The 21,161-nt window shown below is 32.8% G+C and overlaps 1 protein-coding gene across 4 annotated transcripts in view; it reads right to left on the bottom strand.

Moving 5' to 3' along the window:
- tenm4 (teneurin transmembrane protein 4) overlaps nt 1-21,161 on the bottom strand; it is a 783,671-nt gene that overhangs the window by 134,121 nt on the left and 628,389 nt on the right. For all 4 annotated transcript variants that reach the window (XM_052468712.1, XM_052468713.1, XM_052468714.1 and 1 more), the window contains one exon: nt 4,109-4,341. In XM_052468712.1, coding sequence (XP_052324672.1) covers nt 4,109-4,341 — 233 coding nt within the window. The remainder of the gene's footprint in view (nt 1-4,108; nt 4,342-21,161) is intronic.

The raw sequence follows: 21,161 nt of genomic DNA, 5'->3' as shown, positions 1-21,161 counted from the left end.
GGGTGGAGGGAGGGAGGGAGGGAGGGAGGGATGGATGGATGGAGGGATGGGGGATGGAGGGAGGGATGGAGGGAAGGAGGGAGGGAGGATGGAGGGATGCGGGATGGAGGGAGGGATGGAGGGAAGGAGGGAGGGAGGATGGAGGGATGGGGGATGGAGGGGTGGAGGGAGGGAGGGAGGGAGGGAGGGATGGATGGAGGGATGAGGGATGGAGGTATGGAGATATGGAGGTATGGAGGTATGAGGGATGGAGGTATGAGGGATGGAGGGATGAGGGATGGAGGTATGAGGTATGAGGTATGAGGGATGGAGGTATGAGGGATGGAGGGATGGAGGTATGAGGGATGGAGGGATGGAGGTATGAAGGGATGGAGGTATGGAGGTATGAGGGATGGAGGGATGAGGGATGGAGGGATGAGTGATGGAGGGATGAGGTATGGAGGTATGAGGGATGGAGGGATGGAGGTATGGAGGTATGGAGGGATGGAGGGATGAGGGATGGAGGGATGAGGGATGGAGGTATGGAGGTATGGAGGTATGGAGGTATGGAGGGATGGAGGTATGAGGGATGGAGGGATGAGGTATGGAGGGATGAGGGATGGAGGCATGGAGGTATGGAGGTATGAGGGATGGAGGTATGAGGGATGGAGGTATGGAGGGATGGAGGTATGAGGGATGGAGGTATGAGGGATGGAGGCATGGAGGTATGGAGGTATGGAGGGATGGAGGGATGAGGGATGGAGGGATGAGGGATGGAGGTATGGAGGTATGGAGGTATGGAGGTATGGAGGTATGGAGGGATGGAGGTATGAGGGATGGAGGGATGAGGTATGGAGGGATGAGGGATGGAGGCATGGAGGTATGGAGGTATGAGGGATGGAGGTATGAGGGATGGAGGTATGGAGGGATGGAGGTATGAGGGATGGAGGTATGAGGGATGGAGGGATGAGGGATGAGGGATGGAGGTATGAGGGATGGAGGGATGGAGGTATGGAGGGATGAGGGATGGAGGTATGAAGTGTGAGGTATGGAGGTATGGAGGAATGGAGGGATGGAGGTATGGAGAGATGGAGGTATGGAGGTATGAGGGATGGAGGTATGGAGAGATGGAGGTATGGAGGTATGAGGGATGGAGGTATGAGGGATGGAGGGATGAGGGATTGAGGCATGGAGGTATGGAGGTATGAGGGATGGAGGTATGAGGGATGGAGGTATGGAGAGATGGAGGGATGGAGGTATGAGGTATGAGTGATGGAGGTATGAGGTATGAGGGATGGAGGTATGAGGGATGGAGGTATGAGGGATGGAGGTATGGAGGAATGGAGGGATGAGGGATGGAGGGATGGCGGGATGGAGGTATAAGGGATGAGGGAATAAGGGATGAGGGATGGACGGATGGAGGGATGGATGTATGAGGGATGGGGCATCGTCAGCTCTAAGTGCATCTCGACTGGTAGTATAGCACAATACATCAATATACACACACACACAATCACAGTCACACACACACACACACACACACACACACACACACACACACACACACACACACACACACACACACACACACACACACACACACACACACACACACACACACACACACTCACACAAACACACAAATACACACACACACACAAACACACAAATACACACACACACATACACAATCACACACAAACACACACACACACACACAAACGAACACACAAACACACACACACAAACACACAAATACACACAATCACACAAACACACACACACACAAATACACACACACAAACACACAAATACACACACACACACACACACACACACACACACACACACACACACACACACACACACACACACACACACACACACACACACACACACACACAGCCACACACACACAGACACACAAATACACACATACACAATCACACAAACACAATCACACAAACACACACACACACACAATCACATACTCCTCAGCGCTTCCTGGTTCTCCACTAGTTTACAAGGTTCAAAGAGGGCTGTGTGTTTTGTAGGCCTGCGAGACAGAACATTTTATCCAATATAATCTAATGTGTCAAACATGAAGTGTATTGATCTGGTCTTTTCCAGTTACAGCATGTTCCCAGTCAGCTAACCCCCTCTATCCCATCAGTAACCCTGAACTAGCAGTACCCCTCTAACCCATCAGTAACCCTGAACTAGCAGTACCCCTCTAACCCATCAGTAACCCTGGACTAGCAGTAACCCTCTAACCCATCAGTAACCCTGAACTAGCAGTACCCCTCTAACCCATCAGTAACCCTGAACTAGCAGTACCCCTCTAACCCATCAGTAACCCTGGACTAGCAGTAACCCTCTAACCCATCAGTAACCCTGAACTAGCAGTACCCCTCTAACCCATCAGTAACCCTGAACTAGCAGTACCCCTCTAACCCATCAGTAACCCTGAACTAGCAGTACCCCTCTAACCCATCAGTAACCCTGAACTAGCAGTAACCTTACACTAAAGCCATGTTCCCAGTCAGCTACCCCTCTAACCCATCAGTAACCCTGAACTAGCAGTACCCCTCTAACCCATCAGTAACCCTGAACTAGCAGTACCCCTCTAACCCATCAGTAACCCTGAACTAGCAGTACCCCTCTAACCCATCAGTAACCCTGAACTAGCAGTACCCCTCTAACCTATCAGTAACCCTGAACTAGCAGTACCCCTCTAACCCATCAGTAACCCTGAACTAGCAGTACCCCTCTAACCCATCAGTAACCCTGAACTAGCAGTACCCTCTAACCTATCAGTAACCCTGAACTAGCAGTACCCTCTAACCCATCAGTAACCCTGAACTAGCAGTACCCCTCTAACCCATCAGTAACCCTGAACTAGCAGTAACCCTCTAACCCATCAGTAACCCTGAACTAGCAGTACCCTCTAACCCATCAGTAACCCTGAACTAGCAGTACCCTCTAACCCATCAGTAACCCTGAACTAGCAGTAACCTTACACTAAAGCCATGTTCCCAGTCAGCTACCCTCTAACCCATCAGTAACCCTGAACTAGCAGTACCCCCTCTAACCCATCAGTAACCCTGAACTAGCAGTACCCCTCTAACCCATCAGTAACCCTGAACTAGCAGTACCCTCTAACCCATCAGTAACCCTGAACTAGCAGTACCCCTCTAACCCATCAGTAACCCTGAACTAGCAGTACCCTCTAACCCATCAGTAACCCTGGACTAGCAGTAACCCTCTAACCCATCAGTAACCCTGAACTAGCAGTACCCCTCTAACCCATCAGTAACCCTGAACTAGCAGTACCCCTCTAACCCATCAGTAACCCTGAACTAGCAGTACCCCTCTAACCCATCAGTAACCCTGAACTAGCAGTACCCCTCTAACCCATCAGTAACCCTGAACTAGCAGTACCCCTCTAACCCATCAGTAACCCTGAACTAGCAGTAACCCTCTAACCCATCAGTAACCCTGAACTAGCAGTAACCCTCTAACCCATCAGTAACCCTGAACTAGCAGTAACCCTCTAACCCATCAGTAACCCTGAACTAGCAGTACCCCTCTAACCCATCAGTAACCCTGAACTAGCAGTACCCTCTAACCCATCAGTAACCCTGAACTAGCAGTAACCCTCTAACCCATCAGTAACCCTGAACTAGCAGTACCCTCTAACCCATCAGTAACCCTGAACTAGCAGTACCCTCTAACCCATCAGTAACCCTGAACTAGCAGTACCCTCTAACCCATCAGTAACCCTGAACTAGCAGTAACCCTCTAACCCATCAGTAACCCTGAACTAGCAGTACCTCTCTAACCCATCAGTAACCCTGAACTAGCAGTAACCCTCTAACCCATCAGTAACCCTGAACTAGCAGTACCCCTCTAACCCATTTGTAACCCTGAACTAGCAGTACCCCTCTAACCCATCAGTAACCCTGAACTAGCAGTAACCTTCCACTGAAGTCTACCCAACCAGATTAGTAGTGTCAGAGCGTAAGGAAAACAGATCCTTCAACAGTCCTTTTTTTCTCATGTTCCAATATACGCACCTCCCAAAATGCACCTGTTATGTTAGGTACAACCTGAAATGTTATGTCCATACCTCGTGGGTTGGTGAGCGTGGCCTCCACAGCCTTGCCCCCATCTCCACATCGTGTCTCGTCGTAGGGCAGACACTGGTCTCCAGTCCCAGCTACCAGCTCCAGGTTCTTGGCAACATCTTTTATGGCGCTCAGAGACTTCACCTTGAACACCTTCCGAGTGCTGGTGTCTGACAGGTAAACAGCCCCAGACACAGGACTACTGGCCAGGTAGTACTTATGGGCCGGGCTGTTACTGGAGAGAGAAGGCAGATAAGAGTTAGTCAATCTGGGAGGGATACAATGCCTTTACTATAACTACTGCCTTTACTATAACTACTACCTTTACTATAACTACTGCCTTTACTATAACTACTGCCTTTACTATAACTACTACCTTTACTATAACTACTACCTTTACTATAACTACTGCCTTTACTATAACTACTACCTTTACTATAACTACTGCCTTTACTATAACTACTACCTTTACTATAACTACTACCTTTACTATAACTACTACCTTTACTATAACTACTGCCTTTACTATAACTACTGCCTTTACTATAACTACTACCTTTACTATAACTACTACCTTTACTATAACTACTACCTTTACTATAACTACTACCTTTACTATAACTACTGCCTTTACTATAACTACTGCCTTTACTATAACTACTACCTTTACTATAACTACTGCCTTTACTATAACTACTGCCTTTACTATAACTACTGCCTTTACTATAACTACTACCTTTACTATAACTACTGCCTTTACTATAACTACTGCCTTTACTATAACTACTACCTTTACTATAACTACTACCTAATGCCTTTACTATAACTACTACCTTTACTATAACTACTACCTAATGCCTTTACTATAACTACTACCTTATGCCTTTACTATAACTACTACCTTTACTATAACTACTACCTTTACTATAACTACTGCCTTTACTATAACTACTACCTTTACTATAACTACTACCTTTACTATAACTACTACCTTTACTATAACTACTACCTTTACTATAACTACTACCTTTACTATAACTACTGCCTTTACTATAACTACTGCCTTTACTATAACTACTACCTTTACTATAAACTTTACTATAACTACTGCCTTTACTATAACTACTGCCTTTACTATAACTACTGCCTTTACTATAACTACTGCCTTTACTATAACTACTGCCTTTACTATAACTACTGCCTTTACTATAACTACTGCCTTTACTATAACTACCTTTACTATAACTACTGCCTTTACTATAACTACTGCCTTTACTATAACTACTACTGCCTTTACTATAACTACTGCCTTTACTATAACTACTACCCAATGCCTTTACTATAACTACTGCCTTTACTATAACTACTACCTTTACTATAACTACTGCCTTTACTATAACTACTACCTTTACTATAACTACTACCTTTACTATAACTACTACCTTTACTATAACTATGCCTTTACTATAACTACTAACCTTTACTATAACTACTACCTTTACTATAACTACTGCCTTTACTATAACTACTGCCTTTACTATAACTACTACCTTTACTATAACTACTGCCTTTACTATAACTACTGCCTTTACTATAACTACTACCTTTACTATAACTACTACCTTTACTATAACTACTGCCTTTACTATAACTACTGCCTTTACTATAACTACTACCTTTACTATAACTACTACCTTTACTATAACTACTACCTTTACTATAACTACTACCTTTACTATAACTACTACCTTTACTATAACTACTACCTTTACTATAACTACTGCCTTTACTATAACTACTACCTTTACTATAACTACTACCTTTACTATAACTACTACCTTTACTATAACTACTGCCTTTACTATAACTACTACCTTTACTATAACTACTGCCTTTACTATAACTACTGCCTTTACTATAACTACTACCTTTACTATACTACCTTTACTATAACTACCTTTACTATAACTACTACCTTTACTATAACTACTACCTTTACTATAACTACTACCTTTACTATAACTACTGCCTTTACTATAACTACTACCTTTACTATAACTACTACCTTTACTATAACTACTACCTTTACTATAACTACTGCCTTTACTATAACTACTACCTTTACTATAACTACTACCTTTACTATAACTACTGCCTTTACTATAACTACTGCCTTTACTATAACTACTACCTTTACTATAACTACTGCCTTTACTATAACTACTGCCTTTACTATAACTACTACCTTTACTATAACTTTACTATAACTACTGCCTTTACTATAACTACTACCTTTACTATAACTACTGCCTTTACTATAACTACTACCTTTACTATAACTACTGCCTTTACTATAACTACTGCCTTTACTATAACTACTACTTTACTATAACTACTGCCTTTACTATAACTACTACTATAACTACTGCCTTTACTATAACTACTTTACTATAACTACTGCCTTTACTATAACTACTGCCTTTACTATAACTACTGCCTTTACTATAACTACTACCTTTACTATAACTACTGCCTTTACTATAACTACTGCCTTTACTATAACTACTACCTTTACTATAACTACTGCCTTTACTATAACTACTGCCTTTACTATAACTACTACCTTTACTATAACTACTACCTTTACTATAACTACTACCTTTACTATAACTACTACCTTTACTATAACTACTACCTTTACTATAACTACTACCTTTACTATAACTACTACCTTTACTATAACTACTGCCTTTACTATAACTACTACCTTTACTATAACTACTACCTTTACTATAACTACTGCCTTTACTATAACTACTACCTTTACTATAACTACTACCTTTACTATAACTACTGCCTTTACTATAACTACTACCTTTACTATAACTACTACCTTTACTATAACTACTGCCTTTACTATAACTACTACCTTTACTATAACTACTACCTTTACTATAACTACTGCCTTTACTATAACTACTACCTTTACTATAACTACTACCTTTACTATAACTACTACCTTTACTATAACTACTACCTTTACTATAATAACTACTACTTTACTTTACTATAACTACTGCCTTTACTATAACTACTGCCTTTACTATAACTACTACCTTTACTATAACTACTACCTTTACTATAACTACTGCCTTTACTATAACTACTACCTTTACTATAACTACTACCTTTACTATAACTACTACCTTTACTATAACTACTACCTTTACTATAACTAACTACTGCCTTTACTATAACTACTACCTTTACTATAACTAACCTTTACTATAACTACTACCTTTACTATAACTACTGCCTTTACTATAACTACTACCTTTACTATAACTACTACCTTTACTATAACTACTGCCTTTACTATAACTACTGCCTTTACTATAACTACTGCCTTTACTATAACTACTGCCTTTACTATAACTACTGCCTTTACTATAACTACTGCCTTTACTATAACTACTGCCTTTACTATAACTACTGCCTTTACTATAACTACTACCTTTACTATAACTACTACCTTTACTATAACTACTGCCTTTACTATAACTACTGCCTTTACTATAACTACTACCTTTACTATAACTACTGCCTTTACTATAACTACTGCCTTTACTATAACTACTGCCTTTACTATAACTACTACCTTTACTATAACTACTACCTTTACTATAACTACTGCCTTTACTATAACTACTACCTTTACTATAACTACTGCCTTTACTATAACTACTACCTTTACTATAACTACTACCTTTACTATAACTACTACCTTTACTATAACTACTGCCTTTACTATAACTACTGCCTTTACTATAACTACTGCCTTTACTATAACTACTACCTTTACTATAACTACTACCTTTACTATAACTACTACCTTTACTATAACCTTTACTATAACTGTTTTTACTATAACTACCTTTACTATAACTACTGCCTTTACTATAACTACTGCCTTTACTATAACTACTGCCTTTACTATAACTACTACCTTTACTATAACTACTACCTTTACTATAACTACTGCCTTTACTATAACTACTACCTTTACTATAACTACTGCCTTTACTATAACTACTGCCTTTACTATAACTACTGCCTTTACTATAACTACTACCTTTACTATAACTACTGCCTTTACTATAACTACTACCTTTACTATAACTACTGCCTTTACTATAACTACTACCTTTACTATAACTACTGCCTTTACTATAACTACTGCCTTTACTATAACTACTACCTTTACTATAACTACTGCCTTTACTATAACTACTGCCTTTACTATAACTACTACCTTTACTATAACTACTACCTTTACTATAACTACTACCTTTACTATAACTACTGCCTTTACTATAACTACTACCTTTACTATAACTACTACCTTTACTATAACTACTACCTTTACTATAACTACTACCTTTACTATAACTACTACCTTTACTATAACTACTACCTTTACTATAACTACTACCTAATTTACTATAACTACTGCCTTTACTATAACTACTGCCTTTACTATAACTACTGCCTTTACTATAACTACGTTTTTACTATAACTACTACGTTTTTACTATAACTACTGCCTTTACTATAACTACTACCTTTACTATAACTACTACCTTTACTATAACTACTACCTTTACTATAACTACTGCCTTTACTATAACTACTGCCTTTACTATAACTACTGCCTTTACTATAACTACTACCTTTACTATAACTACTGCCTTTACTATAACTACTACCTTTACTATAACTACTGCCTTTACTATAACTACTGATGCCTTTACTATAACTACTACCTTTACTATAACTACTACCTTTACTATAACTACCTTTACTATAACTACTACCTTTACTATAACTACTGCCTTTACTATAACTACTACCTTTACTTACTATAACTACTGTTTTTACTATAATTCCGTTTTTACTATAACTACTTTTTACTATAACTACGTTTTTACTATAACTACTGCCTACCTTTACTATAACTACTTTTTACTATAACTACTACCTTTACTATAACTACTGCCTTTACTATAACTACTACTGCCTTTACTATAACTACTACCTTTACTATAACTACTACTTTACTATAACTACTGCCTTTACTATAACTACTGCCTTTACTATAACTACTACCTTTACTATAACTACTGCCTTTACTATAACTACTACCTTTACTATAACTACTGCCTTTACTATAACTAACCTTTACTATAACTACTACCTTTACTATAACCTTTACTATAACTACTACCTTTACTATAACTACTACTTTACTATAACTACTATAACCTTTACTATAACTACTGCCTTTACTATAACTACTGCCTTTACTATAACTACTACCTTTACTATAACTACTACCTTTACTATAACTACTGCCTTTACTATAACTACTGCCTTTACTATAACTACTACCTTTACTATAACTACTAGTTTTACTATAACTACTACCTTTACTATAACTACTGCCTTTACTATAACTACTGCTTTACTATAACGTTTTTACTATAATACTTTTACTATTTACTATAACTACTACCTTTACTATATAATTACTATAACTACTACCTTTACTATAACTACTACTTTATTATAACTACTGCCTTTACTATAACTACTACCTTTACTATAACTACTACCTTTACTATAATAACTTTACTATAACTACCTTTACTATAACTACTACTTTTTACTATAACTACTGTTTTTACTATAACTACTACCTTTACTATAACTACTATTTTTACTATAACTACTACCTTTACTATAACTACTGCCTTTACTATAACTACTACCTTTACTATAACTACTACCTTTACTATAACTACTGCCTTTACTATAACTACTGCCTTTACTATAACTACTACTTTACTATAATACTATCACTACCTTTTACTATAACTACGTTTTTACTATACTACTGCCTTTACTATAACTACTGCCTTTACTATAACTACTACCTTTACTATAACTACTACCTTTACTATAACTACTACCTTTACTATAACTACTACCTTTACTATAACTACTACCTTTACTATAACTACTACCTTTACTATAACTACTGCCTTTACTATAACTACTGCCTTTACTATAACTACTACCTTTACTATAACTACTACCTTTACTATAACTACTGCCTTTACTATAACTACTACCTTTACTATAACTACTGCCTTTACTATAACTACTGCCTTTACTATAACTACTGCCTTTACTATAACTACATTAGTTTACCTAACTACTACCTTTACTATAACTACTACCTTTATTATAACTACTGCCTTTACTATAACTACTACCTTTTACTATAACTACTACCTTTACTATAACTACTACCTTTACTATAACTACTACCTTTACTATAACTACTACCTTTACTATAACTTTACTATAACTTCCTTTACTATAACTACTACTTTACTATAACTACGTTTTTACTATAACTACTACCTTTACTATAACTACTGCCTTTACTATAACTACTGTTTTTACTATAACTACGTTTTACTATAACTGTTTTTACTATAATTACTACTTTACTATAACTACTGCCTTTACTATAACTACTACTTTTTACTATAACTAACTTTTACTATAACTACTACCTTTACTATAACTACTACCTTTACTATAACTACTGCCTTTACTATAACTACTACCTTTACTATAACTACTGCCTTTACTATAACTACTGCCTTTACTATAACTACTACTTTACTATAACTACTACCTTTACTATAACTACTGCCTTTACTATAACTACTGTTTTTACTATAACTACTACCTTTACTATAATTTTTTTTTACTATAACTACTGTTTTTACTATAACTACTACTTTTTACTATAACTACTTTTTACTATAACTACGTTTTTACTATAACTACGTTTTTACTATAACTACTACCTTTACTATAACTACTACCTTTACTTTATAACTACTGCCTTTACTATAACTACTACTTTACTATAATTACTGCCTTTACTATAACTACTGTTTTTACTATAACTACTGTTTTTACTATAACTACTAGTTTTTACTATAACTACTGTTTTTACTATAACTACTGTTTTTACTATAACTATGCCTTTACTATAACTACTAGTTTTTACTATAACTACTTTTTACTATAACTACTGCCTTTACTATAACTACTACTTTACTATAACTACTACCTTTACTATAACTACTACCTTTACTATAACTACTACCTTTACTATAACTACTACCTTTACTATAACTACTACCTTTACTATAACTACTGCCTTTACTATAACTACTGCCTTTACTATAACTAACCTTTACTATAACTACTACCTTTACTATAACTACTACCTTTACTATAACTACTACCTTTACTATAACTACTACCTTTACTATAACTACTACCTTTACTATAACTACTACGTTTTTACTATAACTACTACCTTTACTATAACTACTACCTTTACTATAACTACTACCTTTACTATAACTACTACCTTTACTATAACTACTACCTTTACTATAACTACTACCTTTACTATAACTACTACCTTTACTATAACTACTGCCTTTACTATAACTACTACCTTTACTATAACTACTGCCTTTACTATAACTACTACCTTTACTATAACTACTGCCTTTACTATAACTACTACCTTTTTACTATAACTACTACCTTTACTATAACTACTACCTTTACTATAACTACTATGTTTTTACTATAATTACTAGTTTTTACTATAACTACTGCCTTTACTATAACTACTACCTTTACTATAAACTACTGCCTTTACTATAACTACTACCTTTACTATAACTACTACCTTTACTATAACTACTACCTTTACTATAACTACTACCTTTACTATAACTACTACCTTTACTATAACTACTACCTTTACTATAACTACTGCCTTTACTATAACTACTACCTTTACTATAACTACTACGTTTTTACTATAACTACTACCTTTACTATAACTACGTTTTTACTATAACTACTGTTTTTACTATAACTACTACCTTTACTATAACTACTACCTTTACTATAATTCATTACTTTTTACTATAATTACTGTTTTATTATAATTACTACTTTTACTATAATTACTACTTTTACTATAACTACTGTTTTTACTATAACTACTTTTACTATAACTACTACCTTTACTATAACTACTACCTTTACTATAACTACTGCCTTTACTATAACTACTGCTTTACTATAACTACTGCCTTTACTATAACTACTACCTTTACTATAACTACTGCCTTTACTATAACTACTACCTTTACTATAACTACTACCTTTACTATAACTACTACCTTTACTATAACTACTACCTTTACTATAACTACTGCCTTTACTATAACTACTACCTTTACTATACTACCTTTACTATAACTACCTTTACTATAACTACTACCTTTACTATAATAACTACTACTACCTTTACTATAACTACTGCCTTTACTATAACTACTACCTTTACTATAACTACTACCTAATGCCTTTACTATAACTACTACCTTTACTATAACTACTACCTTTACTATAACTACTACCTTTACTATAACTACTACCTTTACTATAACTACTACCTTTACTATAACTACTACCTTTACTATAACTACTACCTTTACTATAACTACTACCTTTACTATAACTACTGCCTTTACTATAACTACTACCTTTACTATAACTACTACCTTTACTATAACTACTACCTTTACTATAACTACTACCTTTACTATAACTACTACCTTTACTATAACTACTACCTTTACTATAACTACTGCCTTTACTATAACTACTGCCTTTACTATAACTACTGCCTTTACTATAACTACTACCTTTACTATAACTACTGCCTTTACTATAACTACTACCTTTACTATAACTACTACCTTTACTATAACTACTGCCTTTACTATAACTACTACCTTTACTATAACTACTGCCTTTACTATAACTACTACCTTTACTATAACTACTGCCTTTACTATAACTACTACCTTTACTATAACTACTACCTTTACTATAACTACTGCCTTTACTATAACTACTACCTTTACTATAACTACCTTTACTATAACTACGTTTTTACTATAATTCACTGCCTTTACTATAACTACTACTTTACTATAACTCACTACCTTTACTATAACTACTACCTTTACTATAACTACTTTTTACTATAACTACTACCTTTACTATAATTACTGTTTTTACTATAACTACTGCCTTTACTATAACTACTACCTTTACTATAACTACTGCCTTTACTATAACTACTACCTTTACTATAACTACTACCTTTACTATAACTACTACCTTTACTATAACTACTGCCTTTACTATAACTACTACCTTTACTATAACTACTACCTTTACTATAACTACTACCTTTACTATAACTACTACCTTTACTATAACTACTACCTTTACTATAACTACTGCCTTTACTATAACTACTACCTTTACTATAACTACTACCTTTACTATAACTACTACCTTTACTATAACTACTACCTTTACTATAACTACTACCTTTACTATAACTACTGCCTTTACTATAACTACTACCTTTACTATAACTACTGCCTTTACTATAACTACTACCTTTACTATAACTACTACCTTTACTATAACTACTACCTTTACTATAACTACTGCCTTTACTATAACTACTACCTTTACTATAACTACTACCTTTACTATGCCTTTACTATAACTACTACCTTTACTATAACTACTACCTTTACTATAACTACTTTTACTATAACTACTACTTTACTATAACTACTACCTTTACTATAACTACTACCTTTACTATAACTACTACCTTTACTATAACTACTTTTTACTATAACTACTACCTTTACTATAATTATTGCCTTTACGTTATTTTACTATAATTCATTACTTTACTATAAACTACTACCTTTACTATAATTCACTTTTTACTATAACTACTACTTTACTATAATTACTACTTTTACTATAACTACTACTTTACTATAACTACGGGTTTTTACTATAACTACTGTTTTACTATAACTACTACCTTTACTATAACTACTACCTTTACTATAACTACTACTTACTATAACTACTACCTTTACTATAACTACTACCTTTACTATAACTACTACCTAATGCCTTTTACTATAACTACTACCTTTACTATAACTACTACCTTTACTATAACTACTACTAATTTTACTATAACTACTACCTTTACTATAACTACTACCTTTACTATAACTACTGCCTTTACTATAACTACTACCTAATTTACTATAACTACTGCTTTACTATAACTACTACCTTTACTATAACTGCCTTTACTATAACTACTACCTTTACTATAACTACTGCCTTTACTATAACTACTACCTTTACTATAACTACTACCTTTACTATAACTACTACCTAATGCCTTTACTATAACTACTACCTTTACTATAACTACTACCTTTACTATAACTACTGCCTTTACTATAACTACTACCTTTACTATAACTACTACCTAATGCCTTTACTATAACTACTACCTTTACTATAACTACTACCTAATGCCTTTACTATAACTACTACCTTTACTATAACTACTACCTTTACTATAACTACTGCCTTTACTATAACTACTACTACCTTTACTATAACTACTACCTTTACTATAACTACTACCTTTACTATAACTACTACCTTTACTATAACTACTACCTTTACTATAACTACTGCCTTTACTATAACTACTGCCTTTACTATAACTACTACCTTTACTATAACTACTACGTTTTTACTATAACTACTTTTACTATAACTACTGCCTTTACTATAACTACTTTTTACTATAACTACTACCTTTACTATAACTACCTATGCCTTTACTATAACTACTACCTTTACTATAACTACTGCCTTTACTATAACTACTGCCTTTACTATAACTACTACCTTTACTATAACTACTACCTTTACTATAACTACTACCTTTACTATAACTACTACCTAATGCCTTTACTATAACTATTATGCCTTTACTATAACTACTACCTTTACTATAACTACTGCCTTTACTATAACTACTACTGTGCCTTTACTATAACTACTGCCTTTACTATAACTACTTTTTACTATAACTACTACCTTTACTATAACTACTGCCTTTACTATAACTACTACCTTTACTATAACTACTACCTTTACTATAACTACTACCTTTACTATAACTACTTTTTACTATAACTACTGTTTTACTATAACTACTACCTTTACTATAACTACTACCTTTACTATAACTACTTGCCTTTACTATAACTACTACCTTTACTATAACTACTGCCTTTACTATAACTATTATTTTTACTATAACTACTACCTTTACTATAACTACTACCTTTACTATAACTACTACCTTTACTATAACTACTTTTTACTATAACTACTACCTTTACTATAACTACTACCTTTACTATAACTACTGCCTTTACTATAACTACTACCTTACTATAACTACTGCCTTTACTATAACTACTACCTTTACTATAACTACTGCCTTTACTATAACTACTACCTTTACTATAACTACTACCTTTACTATAACTACTACCTTTACTATAACTACTACCTTTACTATAACTACTACCTTTACTATAACTACTACCTTTACTATAACTACTGCCTTTACTATAACTACTGCCTTTACTATAACTACTACCTTTACTATAACTACTGCCTTTACTATAATTACTACCTTTATTATAATTACTACCTTTACTATAACTACTACCTTTACTATAACTACTACCTTTACTATAACTACTACCTTTACTATAACTACTGCCTTTTACTATAACTACTGCCTTTACTATAACTACTACCTTTACTATAACTACTGCCTTTACTATAACTACTACCTTTACTATAACTACTGCCTTTACTATAACTACTACCTTTACTATAACTACTGCCTTTACTATAACTACTACCTTTACTATAACTACTACCTAATGCCTTTACTATAACTACTACCTTTACTATAACTACTGCCTTTACTATAACTACTACCTTTACTATAACTACTACCTTTACTATAACTACTACCTTTACTATAACTACTACCTTTACTATAACTACTACCTTTACTATAACTACTACCTTTACTATAACTACTACCTTTACTATAACTACTACCTTTACTATAACTACTGCCTTTACTATAAACTACTAATGCCTTTACTATAACTACTGCTTTTTTTACTAATAACTACTTTTATTATAACTACTTTTTACTATAACTACTGCCTTTACTATAACTACTACCTTTACTATAACTACTTTCTTTACTATAACTACTTTTACTATAACTACTACCTTTACTATAACTACTGCCTTTACTATAACTACTACCTTTACTATAACTACTACTTTACTATAACTACTACCTTTACTATAACTACGTCTTTACTATAACTACTACTAATGCCTTTACTATAACTACTACCTTTACTATAACTACTACCTTTACTATAACTACTACCTTTACTATAACTACTACCTTTACTATAACTGCCTTTACTATAACTACTACCTTTACTATAACTACTACCTTTACTATAACTACTACCTAATGCCTTTTTACTATAACTACTGCCTTTACTATAACTACTACTGCCTTTACTATAACTACTACCTTTACTATAACTACTACCTTTACTATAACTACTACCTTTACTATAACTACTGCCTTTACTATAACTACTACCTTTACTATAACTACTACCTTTACTATAACTACTACCTTTACTATAACTACTACCTTTACTATAACTACTACCTTTACTATAACTACTACCTTTACTATAACTACTACTATAACTACTACCTTTACTATAACTACTACCTTTACTATAAACTACTACCTTTACTATAACTACTACCTTTACTATAACTACTACCTTTACTATAACTACTACCTTTACTATAACTACTACTTTACTATAACTACTACCTTTACTATAAACTACTAACCTTTACTATAACTACTACCTTTACTATAACTACTACCTTTACTATAACTACTGCCTTTACTATAACTACTACCTTTACTATAACTACTACTTTTACTATAACTACTACCTTTACTATAACTACTACCTTTACTATAACTACTACCTTTACTATAACTACGTTTTTACTATAATTCTGCTTTACTATAACTACTACCTTTACTATAACTACTGTTTTTACTATAACTACTACTTTTTACTATAACTATTGCCTTTACTATAACTACTGCCTTACTATAACTACTACCTTTACTATAACTACTGCCTTTACTATAACTACTACCTTTTACTATAACTACTACCTTTACTATAACTACTGCCTTTACTATAACTACTACCTTTACTATAAACTACTTTTTACTATAACTACTGCAGCTTTACTATAACTACTTGCCTTTACTATAATTCATTAATTTTACTATAACTACTACTTTACTATAACTACTACTATATTACTACCTTTACTATAACTACTACCTTTACTATAATTACTACCTTTACTATAACTACTACTTTACTATAACTACTACCTTTACTATAACTACTACCTTTACTATAACTACTACCTTTACTATAACTACTACCTTTACTATAACTACTACCTTTACTATAACTACTACCTTTACTATAACTACTACCTTTACTATAACTACTACCTTTACTATAACCACTACCTTTACTATAACTACTACCTTTACTATAACTACTACCTTTACTATAACTACTACCTTTACTATAACTACTACTTTACTATAATTACTACTCTTTACTATAACTACTACTTTTACTATAACTACTACCTTTACTATAACTACTACCTTTACTATAACTACTACTTTACTATAACTACTACCTTTACTATAACTACTACCTTTACTATAACTACTACTTTACTATAACTACTGTTTTTACTATAACTCATTACCTTTACTATAACTACTACTTTACTATAATACTACCTTTACTATAACTACTACCTTTACTATAACTACTACCTTTACTATAACTACTACCTTTACTATAACTACTACCTTTACTATAACTACTACCTTTACTATAACTACTACGTTTTTACTATAACTACTGTTTTTACTATAATAATTTTATTATAACCGTTTTACTATAACTACTACCTTTACTATAACTACTACCTTTACTATAACTACTACTTTTACTATAACTACTATTTTTTACTATAACTACTACCTTTACTATAACTACTACCTTTACTATAACTACTACTTTTACTATAACTACTGTTTTTACTATAACTACTACCTTTACTATAACTACTACCTTTACTATAACTACTACCTTTACTATAACTACTACCTTTACTATAACTACTACTGCTTTTATTATAACTACTACCTTTACTATAACTACTACCTTTACTATAACTACTACCTTTACTATAACTACTACCTTTACTATAACTACTACCTTTACTATAACTACTGCCTTTACTATAACTACTACCTTTACTATAACTACTACTTTTACTATAACTACTACCTTTACTATAACTACTACCTTTACTATAACTACTACCTTTACTATAACTACTACCTTTACTATAACTACTACCTTTACTATAACTACTACCTTTACTATAACTACTACCTTTACTATAACTACTACCTAATGCCTTTACTATAACTACTACCTTTACTATAACTACTACCTTTACTATAACTACTACCTTTACTATAACTACTACCTTTACTATAACTACTACCTTTACTATAACTACTACCTTTACTATAACTACTACCTTTACTATAACTACTACCTAATGCCTTTACTATAACTACTACCTTTACTATAACTACTACCTTTACTATAACTACTACCTTTACTATAACTACTACCTTTACTATAACTACTACCTTTACTATAACTACTACCTTTACTATAACTACTACCTTTACTATAACTACTACCTTTACTATAACTACTACCTTTACTATAACTACTACCTTTACTATAACTACTACCTTTACTATAACTACTACCTTTACTATAACTACTACCTTTACTATAACTACTACCTTTACTATAACTATTACCTTTACTATAACTCATTACTTTACTATAACTACTACCTTTACTATAACTACTACCTGATGCCTTTACTATAACTAGCTACCTTTACTATAACTACTACTTTACTATAATTACTGCCTTTACTATAACTACTACCTTTACTATAACTACTACTTGATTATGCCTTTACTATAACTACTACCTTTACTATAACTACTACCTTTACTATAACTATAACCTTTACTATAACTACTACCTTTACTATAACTACTACCTTTTACTATAACTACTACCTTTACTATAACTACTACCTTTACTATAACTACTACCTTTACTATAACTACTACCTTTACTATAACTACTACCTTTACTATAACTACTACCTTTACTATAACTACTACCTTTACTATAACTACTACCTTTACTATAACTACTACCTTTACTATAACTACTACCTTTACTATAACTACTACCTTTACTATAACTACTACCTTTACTATAACTACTACCTTTACTATAACTACTACCTTTACTATAACTACTACCTTTACTATAACTACTACCTTTACTATAACTACTACCTTTACTATAACTACTACCTTTACTATAACTACTACCTTTACTATAACTACTACCTTTACTATAACTACTACCTTTACTATAACTACTACCTTTACTATAACTACGTTTTTACTATAACTACTACCTTTACTATAACTACTACCTTTACTATAACTACTACCTTTACTATAACTACTACCTTTACTATAACTACTACCTTTACTATAACTACTACCTTACTATAACTACTACCTTACTTTACTATAACTACTACCTTTACTATAACTACTACCTTTACTATAACTACTACCTTTACTATAACTACTACCTTTACTATAACTACTACCTTTACTATAACTACTACCTTTACTATAACTACTACCTTTTACTATAACTACTACCTTTACTATAACTACTACTTTACTATAATGCCTTTTATTATAACTACTACTTTACTATAACTACTACCTTTACTATAACTACTACTCTTACTATAACTACTACCTTTACTATAACTACTACTTTTACTATAACTAACCTTTACTATAACTACCTTTACTATAACTACTACCTTTACTATAACTACTACCTTTACTATAACTACTACCTTTACTATAACTACTACCTTTACTATAACTACTACCTTTACTATAACTACTACCTGATTTACTATAACTACTACCTTTACTATAAACTTTACTATAACCTTTACTATAACTACTACCTTTACTATAACTACTACCTTTACTATAACTACTTTACCTAATGCCTTTACTATAACTACTGCCTTTACTATAACTACTACCTTTACTATAACTACTACCTTTTACTATAACTACTACCTTTACTATAACTACTACCTTTACTATAACTACTACCTTTACTATAACTACTACCTTTACTATAACTACTACCTTTACTATAACTACTACCTTTACTATAACTACTACCTTTACTATAACTACTCGTTTTTACTATAACTACTACCTTTACTATAACTACAACCTTTACTATAACTACTACCTTTACTATAACTACTACCTTTACTATAACTACTACCTTTACTATAACTACTACCTTTACTATAACTACTACCTAATGCCTTTACTATAACTACTACCTTTACTATAACTACTACCTTTACTATAACTACTACCTTTACTATAACTACTACCTTTACTATAACTACTACCTTTACTATAACTACTACCTTTACTATAACTACTACCTAATGCCTTTACTATAACTACTACCTTTACTATAACTACTACCTTTACTATAACTACTACCTTTACTATAACTACTGCCTTTACTATAACTACTACCTTTACTATAACTACTACCTTTA

The sequence above is a fragment of the Oncorhynchus keta genome, chromosome 18 (genome assembly GCF_023373465.1).
Source record: "Oncorhynchus keta strain PuntledgeMale-10-30-2019 chromosome 18, Oket_V2, whole genome shotgun sequence".
Taxonomy (NCBI): Eukaryota; Metazoa; Chordata; class Actinopteri; order Salmoniformes; family Salmonidae; genus Oncorhynchus; species Oncorhynchus keta.
Note: the sequence above shows the minus strand (reverse complement) of the source record. Positions and strands in the feature narration are given on the sequence as shown.